The 11,025-nt window shown below is 41.9% G+C and overlaps 1 protein-coding gene across 1 annotated transcript; it reads right to left on the reverse strand.

Moving 5' to 3' along the window:
- Positions 1 to 1,797: 1,797 nt before the first annotated feature.
- Positions 1,798 to 8,799, reverse strand: zfp64 (zinc finger protein 64 homolog (mouse)). Its single transcript, XM_030769115.1, has 6 exons — positions 8,778 to 8,799; positions 8,190 to 8,351; positions 7,760 to 7,900; positions 3,892 to 3,954; positions 3,505 to 3,756; positions 1,798 to 3,284 (listed from the first exon to the last, which is right to left on the reverse strand). Exons 1-6 carry the CDS (start codon positions 8,797 to 8,799, stop codon positions 1,798 to 1,800), a joined length of 2,127 nt encoding a protein of 708 aa, XP_030624975.1.
- Between the last annotated feature and the right edge of the window lie 2,226 nt (positions 8,800 to 11,025).

Here is an 11,025-nt window from a genome sequence, read left to right on the forward strand (position 1 = left end):
CTGCCACACTAAATTTTTGCACTGGGACATGTTTGAGTGACGGCTCTTACTCTGTCACTGGGTTTAAATAAGTCCTATTAGTTCCTCCACTCTCTTATCTGCCCCTAATTTAAAACCATAATCAGAGCTACTACGTTTAAAGTTGTCTTTGCCCTACAATGGGCATTTATGAGATTATCAACTGAATGAAAAATTGGGACATAGTTTGTTTTCACTATATCCGTCTCAGGTAGCCAAGTATGTAAACACCAACAGGAAAGGAAGCTTGTGGAAGGGGAATCCAGTGTTCCTCTGACTGAGGTAGCATTACTGAAGACTTCAAATCTGTCTCTACTGGATCCTGGCCAGAGTATGAGAACATTCCAGCTCTTGAAGGATCTGATACTCCTTTACTGTGAGCAGTACCTAGGACCTGTCAGTCACCACTGAAGGACTGGTCAGAATGGGAAATCCATCCTGGAATGATTTATATCCGTGAGCCTGATAACAATGTGTCAGCACCGGGAATGTACTTTCAGTAACATGACATTGATATTCGACAATAATCTGAGAATATTTGCCTCATCAGAACATGGGACACATATGCCATCTGGAGGAAGGTCAATACTGCTGTGCTGGTGGGTAAGAAATGCAGTGCTCAGAGTTGCATGTTGATAGTAAGGCCCGGAGATGTTGAAATTTGGACTTGACCCCTTACCTGAGAAGCAACCTGCAGCTGGATGTCATGATAAGGTGAGGAGTGTGTACAAGATGATTTTTTAAAACAAGACCCTGGACACCGACAAAGAACTTTCTTATGCTGTCCATATAATCACAGCCACCCAAGAAACACTCAGTGAAGATAAATGTTTGTTTCCAGTGGGACATGCCTCTGTTAAAGCTTGATTCAAATGGCAAGGTGTTCTCAGTTGCAATTGTGTTGTTTTTAGTGACTTATATACCAGCTATCTAAATCTGCTAACCATCATCTTACCTTCAGTTATGTGAGTTGTTAGCCAACTAAATAAAACCTAACTGAATGGGCTCCTTCCAAGTTATAAAACCCAAGAAAGTATATGTATATATCCAATTTTTCAGTTAACAGATTTTAAAATGTGTGCAGTGGCTTTGTACAATATCTGCATTTTGTTAATTTATTAATTTTCTAATAATTTATGAATGACATGGACAAAGTTTCCTCTCTGCCGAATCATCAATGGTAAATACTGTTTCCCATTTGTAAGGTGAATCTCTGAAAACAGATGAGAGAAAAACACAAAGCTCCTGCTGATCTAGATTTGTGAAACTCGCAACTTCAACAGAAAACTTTGTAATGAAGATAAAGCATAGCGGTGTTACCTTGTGGCTTGCTTATTATCATCACTCACTAGAACCAGAGCGACCTCTTACTCTACTGACCCAAATGGCAGTCATATGGCTAACACTTTGTTAAAGAATAAAGACACCCATGTCTGAAGATTTAAGGTTACACTGTGAACAAAGCAATACGCAAACTTCACCTGCATAAGAGACTCAACATCTGTTAGCCCAAGATGAGAATGCAATTTATTTCAAACTCATCATGGAAACAACAAAACAGTTCACATCAAAAGATGTTTTTTTACGGATGTATACGAGCCATGTGAAGCTCCTAGTCCATGATTCTGCCAGTTCTTAGTGATCCTTGGAGAGAGTCCAAGTTGTTCTGAACCATTAAATCAAAGTCCATAAGAGTTCGTTTTCTCTGGAATACAAGTATGGCATATTCAAAAATGAATAGCCTTTTGTGAAAGACTTGTCCTGACTTGAAGGGCTGAGTCACTCCTCAGCACCATCCCCTGTGTTGGAGTCTGAGAATAAGTTGCGAGGGGAAAGCTGGTCGAGAGCGGCATGTCTGTCCTGGGTTGAGATGGCCAGAGGGACATTGTGAATAAGCAGAGCCCCTTGTTGGCCCATGCTTAAACTAGACATCACCAAATCACTGTTGTCACAGGGGGCATGGGGGTCTGGACCGACCGGGCTGGCCTGCTTGGACATGTCCTGAGATGCTGGGCAGTCCAGTGGTGGCCCAAAGGGGGGCTCTGTTGTCGCAGTGACCACGGGGTTGCCCTCAGTTACCACAGTAACCTCGGTGCCACCTTCCTGGATGAGTGCGTTGAGCCCGTCCAGGTCAGAGCAGGCAGTGATGAACGTGTGGCTGTTGTCGGCTGTCTGGTGGTCGGAGCAGGAGCTGATGAAAGTCTGGGTGCTGTCAGTTGTCTGTGGAGTGACGTCTGTTGTCTGCAGGAGTGTCTGGTGCACGGGGCTGTCCTCACTGGGGGCAATGTGGGTCAGCAAAACAGTCTGATGCTCCAGAGCGCCCCCTGGTGGAGGCACCATGTGTTGCACAGGTGTCAGGAGGTTGACCTGTTGAATCACTGGGTTGAGTAGCATGTCTTGTCCCTCTGCGCCAAGCAGTACTGCCCCAGCCTTTCCTTGGGGCAAGTCTACGGCAGCCTGGACGAATGAACCCTCTGGTCCTAAAGGGGGCGCCACTATGATCTTCAGGTGAGTGCTGCTATAGGATGAAAGTGGTTCTGTTACTAGAGGGACCCTGACTTGTCCAGAGGCTTGGACTGAAGGGTTGGGATTGGCTACAGCTTGCGGTTGAGCCACTGCTGTGACGCGCAGTATGCCTTGCTGTTGTGTGTTGTGTTGCCTTTTATGGCTGCGTAATGAGTCCTCCCTGACAAACGAAGCTTCACACAGGTCACAGCGGAAGGCCCGGGCCGCCTCCAGTCTGGCCCGGTAACGGGAGCTGAGAGGCTTGGGCACTTCCTCCCCACCACTACCACCACCTTTGCTGCCAGCCTTTACTGTGACAGCCCTGTCTGGTTTATCAGCATGGCACTTCCTTTTGTGAATGAGCAGGTTGCTGCGCTGCTTGCTGGCGAAGGAACAGTGCTCGCACTTGAATGGCCGTTCATCTGAATGGATGCGTTCATGGATCTTTAGTGCCCCCTTGCTGGAGCAAGAGTAACTGCACTTTGAACACTGCAGGGGCTGAGTGGGTTGGTGCTGACGGGAGTGGTAGCGTAGCTCGGCTTTGGTGGCGCACTGGAAGTCACACTGCGCACAGCGGTAGGTGTCAGCTGTGCTGTGTTTGAGCTGGATGTGTGATTTCAGGTTAGCTTTCATAGCACAGCGGTATTCGCACATGTCACATTTGAATGGCTTTTCACCTGAGTGCACGCGGCTGTGTCGCTTCAGGTCGGAGTTAATCTTGAACTTGGCATTGCACTGGTTACACTGAAATGGGGCATCTCCTAGAGTGGCCAAATAAGACAGGAGAGAGAGACTAAGCAAATCAAACTATCAATATGCATTTTTGATCCTTTTGTTTTTAACAGTTACACTCCATGACATCTTTGGCATGTAAAAAAATCATAGTATTGGATATTGTACTGAGATTCTACCTTTGCTGTGATATTTAAAACAAACAAACAAAAACAAATAAATGGTGGATTGATTTAGCAGGATATTTACCTGTGTGGGAGCGCAGGTGAACAGTGAGTTGGCTGGAGTTGCGACTGGCATAGGGACAGATCTGACACTTAAAAGGTCTCTCGTCATAGTGGATACGGAGGTGTTTCTTCAGACTGCTGCTGTCAGCGGCAGCGTAAGTGCAGTACTTACACTTGTGTGGCTTTTCACCGGTGTGGGAGCGACTGTGCAGGTTGAGCTTGTCCCGCCTGCTGAAGCGCTTGTGACACAGTTCACACTCAAATGGTCTCTCGCCTGAGTAAACGGGTCAAAACACATCACGGCAGGCAAAAGAGTGCAGGTGTGTAAAAGTGATAAAGAGATAGGAGGCAATGTGACATAATGTGATTGCAGTGAACCATGGGAAAATGGTAAGTTAAAGCCATTTACCTGTATGTGTTAGGATATGTCTTTCCATGTCTTTTTGGCCATACTGAGTTTTGAATGTACAACCTAGAAAATGCAATAAAAATGAGATTCTGAAAAACATACATACAGAACAATAATGTAATATATATAATCTCTCTCTCTCTTTCTTTCTTTGTGTGTACACAGTTGAAGTCTGAAGTTTATATATACACTCATCATGGACATGAATGTCATGGCAATACTGAGCTTTCAATGATTTCTTTGAACTGTTCTTTTCTGGGGCAGAACAATTGTACAACATACATCTTTAATAGAAAAAAAACACAAGAATATGGTGCACAAGTTTTAATTTATTTTGGGTTTTCTGAAATCAATACAGGGTCAAAATCACACATACAGGGTAAAAAATATACATATACTCACTTAGATTATTAATTTAGTGGTGCTGAAAGTTCAAAAATGACTTTTAACTTGCCATGGCCAAGGCCTCTTAACTTCCTGTTAGTGATCATGATTGACTACAGCTGGTAGCTTCTGTGTCAGCATAAGAAGGGTTTCTTTGACAGCACTCATTGGACTGACCAACATACAGTACAATGGGAAAGTCCAAGCAGCTCAGTGCAGATATGACACAGAGGATCGTATCTTGGAGCCATTTCCAAACAACTGCAGATTCAAGGATCATCGGTTCAAACAATTGTACATAAGAACAAGTTACTGGGAGGTGTAGCCACTTTGCCAAGGTCTGGAAGAAGACCCAAACTGTCACCCTCAGCTGACAGGAAATTGGTTTGGATGGTCAGGAGCAACCCAAGAACCACCAAGGCACAGGCCTGCCATGAACTGGAAGCTGCTGGAACACCAGCGTCAAGCGAGATTTACATTGCAATGTACCTAGAGGCTGCTGTCCAAGAAAGAAGCCCCTGCTCCAAAATCGACACCTTTAAGCTCAACTACAGTTTATAGCTGACCACATGGACAAAGAAAAAGTCTTCGGGAGGAAAGTTTTGTGGTCAGATGAGACAAAGATTAAATTGTTTTGTCACAATGACCAGATGTTTGGAGGAGTAAAGGTGAGGCATTCAACCCCAAGAAAACTGTACCAACTGTTGAACATGGTGGTAATAGCATCATGCTCTGGGGCTGTTTTGCTGCCAGTGTAACTGTTACATTGCACAAGGTGGATGGAATAATGAAGGAGGACTACCTCAAAATTCTTCAGCACAACCTCAAACCATCAGCTAGATGGTTGAAACTTGGACACAACTGGGTGTTCCAACAGGCCAATGACCCCAAACACATCAAAGCTGGTTGTGGAATGGATAAAGCAGGCTAACATTAAGCTTTTGAAATGGCCTTCCCACAGTCTTGACCTCAACCCTATCGAAAATACGTGGACTGTGCTTAAAAGTCGAGTCTGTGCCTGGAAACCAACAAATTTAATTGAACTTTTACTTGTTAAGTGACATTTAACCAAATATAGTATTTGCCTCCTTGCCGATTTCTTCTATTTTCGCTTATTTGTCACACTCAAATGTTTCGGATCATCCAACTAATTTAAGACAAAGACAACGTGTGTAAACACAAACTGTAGCTTTTAAATGATCATTCCATTGACTGAGGGTAAAGAGTTATTCAAAACCTATCACCTATGTGAAAAAGTAATTGCCCCCTAAACTTAATAACTGTTTGTGGTAACAACTCCCATCAAATGTTTGTGATAACTGGCAATGAGTCGTTTACATCACTGTGGAGGAATTCTGCTACACTCTTCTTTGCAGAATTGTTTTAGTTCAGCCACATTGGAGGGTTTTCGAGCATGAACTGCCTATTTAAGGTCATGCCACAGCATCTCAATCGCATTCAAATCAGGACTTTGACTAGACCACTCCAAAACCTTCATTTTGTTGCTTTTGAGCCATTCAGAGGTGGAGCTGCTTGTAGGGGTGTAATGGTACGCAGAAGCCACGGTTTGGTATGTACTTTGGTTTTGAAGTCACTGTTCAGTATGTTTTTGGTACAGTGGGAAAAAAAAAAAAAAAAAGGACCTACAAAACAAGAAATTTTTCATTTGATGAATTTAACTTGTATATATGAACTTGTAGTGGCAAACTGGCCATAATTTCCTGGTCACATAAGGAATGCACAAACCTTTCTTAAAATAACTACCTACCTACACCTAGGTATTCTTTAAAAAAAAAAAAAAAAAAAAGTTGATATTGCTGCAACCTAACAAAATTTAAAGTGCTTCTCAAAACAGGTGACCTGAAGGGTATGGGAGGGTCCTCAAGCTCTGGCTTTGCGGTCACCATACTTACGAGGCCGCATCACTGAACATGTGCTAATACAGTTGCTAAGTTACGGCTCTTCTGGAATCTGAGAGGAAACTAAGTTTTTAATTTTAGCTCCACACACAGAAACGTAGGAGAGGGCACACTGTATCTTCAGTCAAGTATCACTTTATTCGCCAACGTTTCCGTCAACTGAGAGCATAAAAAAAAAGCACAAGAGCTTAAAAAGGTTATGCATGTAACAGAATTCATGGTTCCATCAATTATGGCAAGTTGTCAGGGTCCTGAAGCAGCCCCAGACCATCACACTACCACCACCGTGCTTGACTGTTGGTATGATGTTCTTATTGTGGAATGCTGTGCTAGCTTTACGCCAGATGTAATGGGACCCATGTCTTCCAAGAAGTTCCACTTTTGACTCACCAGTCCACAGAAAATTAGCCCAAAAGTCCTGGGGGTCATCAAGATGTTTTTTGGCAGATGTGAAATGACTCTTTGTGTTCTTTTTGGTCAGCAGTGGGTTTTTTGCCTTGGAACTCTCCCATGGATGCTATTTTTGCCCAGTCTCCTTCTTATTGTGGAATCGTGAACATCGACCTTAACTGAGGCAAGCGAAGCCTGCAGTTCCTTAGATGTTTGTCTCGGTTCTTTTGTGACCTCCTGGATGAGTTGTTGATGTGCTCTTGGAGGAATTTTAGTTTGCCAACCACTCCTGAGAAAGTTCACCACTGTACCAAGTTTTCTCCACTTGTAGATAATGGCTCTCACCATAGTTCACAACAGTCCCAGAGCCTTAGAAATGGCTTTGCAACCCCTTTCCAGATTGATAAATGTCACTGACTTTGTTTGTCATCTGTTCTTGAATACATGTGCTGCTTTTTGAGACCTTTATAGCCTACTTCACATTGCCAGACAGGTTTTATTTAAGTGATGTTTAGATTCAACAGCTCTGGCAGCAATCATGCCTGGGTGTGTCTACTGAAATCGAACCCAGTTATCAATTAAATTTGGTTAATTGGTTGACTTAGTAAATAGGCGAGCAATTACTTTTTCCACATAGGGCCATGTAGGGTTGGATAGCTTTTTTTCCTTCAATAAACAAAATCATAATTTAAAAACTGCATTTTGTGTTTACTCAGATTATCTTTGTCTAATATTAAAATCAGTTTGATGATCTCAAACATTAAAGTGTGACAAATATGAAAAAAATAGAAGAAGTTGGGAAGGGGGCAAATACTTTTTCACAGCACTGTATTAGGTGTGCTGTATGCATAATTTTGACCCTGTATGTATAATTTTGACCTTGTGTTGATTTCAGAAAACCCAAAATAAATTAAAACTCGTGCACCAAATTCTTTTCTGTTAAAGATGTATGTTGCACAATCATTCTTCCCCAGAAAAAGAACAGTTCAAAGAGATCACTGAAAGTCCAATACTGCCATGGCGTTCATGTCCATGATGAGTGTATGTAAACTTTGGACCACAACTACATATACATACACACACGCACAAACAGAGAAAGAGAGAAAGGAAGATGTGTATATACAGACAGATAGATGGATAGATAGATAGATAGAGGTGTAAGGGTGTAAGTTAACCTGAGAAGTAGCAAATATGCCTCTTTGGCGATAGTGCAGGTTTCAACTTTTTGGAAGGTGTCTTCTGTGCTTTGGTCAAGGTTTTCTTGACACCTCTGGATGTTTGAAAGGCCTCTTCAAAAACAAACTCTGTGCTAGATTCTGTAAGAGGCACAAAACACACACACACTTAGAGGATTAGTTGCAATATTTCCTAATGACAACATTTCCATTTGTCAGCTGTGATTAATCCATCCCTTCTCTAGGAAAGGAGAAAAAAGATTCAGAAAATGTTAAAGCTTTCAATCTGTATTTCACGCATTAACTTCACACAAGAAAACTCTCTCAAATAACTTGTGACTGTAAGACTTCACCTGGCCATATTTCCCACGACAGACATTTTACAGTAAACACACCGCGATTAAAGAGTCATTGTTTACTTCCTGCTTACCGGTGACACTTGGTTCAGAGCTTGGGGTTGATATATCTGTTGAGGGTATCTGGCAGCCATTTTGCTTGTGGGCAAGAAAAACCTCAAAGTTGTTGTACTGCTGCTTACAGAAACCACAGATGTGAATATCTGGGCTTACTTCGACAAGTACGTGATTGATCCCTGAAAGTGTTGAGACGAAAGTGAATTAATGTAGAGCGTCAGTTACTGCAAGATGTTCGTGGTGGTCAGTAAAAGGTCAAATGATGGTTAAACACAGACCATATGCTGTTAAATATCTGAGCCTCCAAATCACTTTCACGCCGATTTGCAGAAGATCGTGAACTTGTCAGTCTAAACGAGCGATGGACTAAAAGTCGTAAACACAGTGGTGCTCAATATCACTGAAAGCAAAATCATTGTTCGATCTTAACTAAAACTAGTTTTACTTTCTTGCATAAAGCCTAGGCAACCTCACACGTAACTTATCCGTTAAGAACGGCAGCCTCAGATAAAATGGCTATCTGAACGTTGTCGGACAGGTTCACAGACACTAAGGCGTCTGAAGATAGTCAGCAATGTGTCTTTTATCCAAATTTAACCGCTTACCGTCGCCGTTAAATGATGCCATTTGTTAGCCGGGCAGCTCACGGTCTCAGTGTCAACTTGGTGCCAGGTGAACCGCCGTATTTTTTGTGCGTAAGGACATAAATAAGCTCCGTAAACGGCTCATAGAGTTATGTAATGTCGGGATGCATGGGCCACTTTAGAGCAGCATTTGCCAGCTGGATCCACTGTTACATTCTTTGTGGTGGCGGCACAGAGAGGTACCTATCGGCATCATCATTGTTACCTCTAAATTTCACGACAGTAAAGAATTCTCTTCTCATAATGTCAGACGATCCTTGGTCAAGAATGCGTACTAGTGCCACCTAGAGTGCGGGATGTCGACAAAAGCGAAAATATGTTCGGCACAAGGATTAGCGCTGTTTAACAAATAATATTGAACAAGCAGGTTACATGATGTTTCTCAACATTCTGATAAATACGCACAGCTTGAAAATCATTAAAACGCAGTCTTGCTATCAACCCTCACTGCAAATAAATATCCATCAATGTTACATTAGAATCGTGTAGGGCATCTTCTTTTTAAACCAGTATGACTTTGTCATCAATGCAGACAATTTCAGCTCTTTTCAGAATGAACAGGGTCGCCAGGATTTGGTAGACGGCTGTATAAATGCGTCTTATTGCCATGTTTTGTGAATGAGAATGAGTGTAAGTCATAAAAGTGAATGGCGTTTTATGTGACCGGTCTTTGTCACCTGTCACGTTGTCGGAGGTTCGCTTCTACGCTCTTTTGTCTCCCAGGACTGAGCCATGTTATTAATGTTCCTTAAAGAGACTAGTCTAACACACACACACACACACACACACAGATAGAGAGAGAGAGGGAGAAAGAGAGTTACTGTGTGTAATACTAAATGGATACATCCTTATGAAATTCATGGAATAAAATCTGATTGGAGACTTACTCTGGAACAGTCATTTATCAACTAAACAGGTGTTTCTTGGCTGGACAGTGGGTGTGTTATGGGAGTGTTTATAAAAATCAGACTGTTAGAAACTTAAAACTACATACTGTGGAAACTTGTTTCTGACAGCATTTTACTTTATTGCAGAGATGTTTTTGGCCGTAGACTGTGATCAATAGCCCTTTCAAACTCTCCCTTTAGGTCAGTTTAACAGGCATGGAATGTCCTATGTAATACAGACCTGATAAACACACTCAATCATACAAGAAGACTCATGGCCAGGTCTGTGTATGTGCTTTTTAAAAATTTCCTCTTTGATCTAGCATTGGTCTCTGTACACATGTTTTCATTCTGACAAGCCGAAATACTGGCCGCTCTCTGTATGACTCTCCTTCAGCATTCTATTGTCTGTGAAGGATATTGATAAATGTCTGTATATGGGAGACTGGTCAGAGCAGTGCCTTTCCTGAATATGAGTCATAATAAGATGTTTGTTACGGTGATGTCGTTTTTTCATTGTGACTCTCTTCTATAATCCTGCTCTCACTGTGAATGAGTCGGTAATTTCACTATAGACCTGTAGCAAAAGCATATAATTAACTAAAATGTTAGCTCTAGATGCCATAATGTCACAATTTCCCTTAATCATGTTTCAAAGCAGAACTGTAATGTCTGTGTGAAGTACATTTGCTGTATATCAGAATGACTGGCACGATGACAGGCCCTTTGAAAGCATGTAATTAGAGTATGTATGAAAAGCTGGGAGCATGTCTGTCAAATAGCAGTAACAGTTTCCCTCTGCTTTACTTCATGGATTACAGAGCACATTTTGATACTGCCAACAAGCAAAGCATAACTCAGCTATCACAATTCGATTCGATTCCATTCCATTCCATTCTGTTCCGTTCAGTTCCATTAAATTCAATTTATACACACACGCGCACACACACACACACACACACACACACATATATATATGTGTGTGTGTATATATATATATATATATATATATATATATGTAAAGGTTTGTGTATGATATATGTATGACCTCACTGTGGAGATCATCACAGTTGAGATCTATACACTTACATGAATGGGTGAAAGTCATTTCTCAGGAATATTGAGACAAGTTTAAGCAAATTATTTCATTTTTTCAAGATTCATCCACAAGTTGTACAGTATTGAGTAGTCTGTGATTTTTGCTGCGAATCTTCCAGTTCTACTACTTTCCTCCTCGTGAAAGCCCACAGAGACCCATCAATCCACGTTCTTAAAATCTGCCCTCTTGCCTCTGCACTTGGGGAGCAGAGAGCTGTCAGTAA

The sequence above is a fragment of the Chanos chanos genome, chromosome 3 (assembly GCF_902362185.1).
Source record: "Chanos chanos chromosome 3, fChaCha1.1, whole genome shotgun sequence".
NCBI lineage: Eukaryota > Metazoa > Chordata > Actinopteri > Gonorynchiformes > Chanidae > Chanos > Chanos chanos.

What these genes read in the sequence shown, in the direction of transcription:
- zfp64 (XM_030769115.1), bottom strand. Translation starts at nt 8,799, where the DNA reads ATGGCATCATTTAACGGCGACG. An exon ending in CTCTGAACCAAGTGTCACCG is followed by an intron (nt 7,901 to 8,189) that starts GTAAGCAGGAAG and finishes TGCCTCTTACAG; the next exon opens with AATCTAGCACAGAGTTTGTT. An exon ending in TCACCTGCGCTCCCACACAG is followed by an intron (nt 3,285 to 3,504) that starts GTAAATATCCTG and finishes TGGCCACTCTAG; the next exon opens with GAGATGCCCCATTTCAGTGT.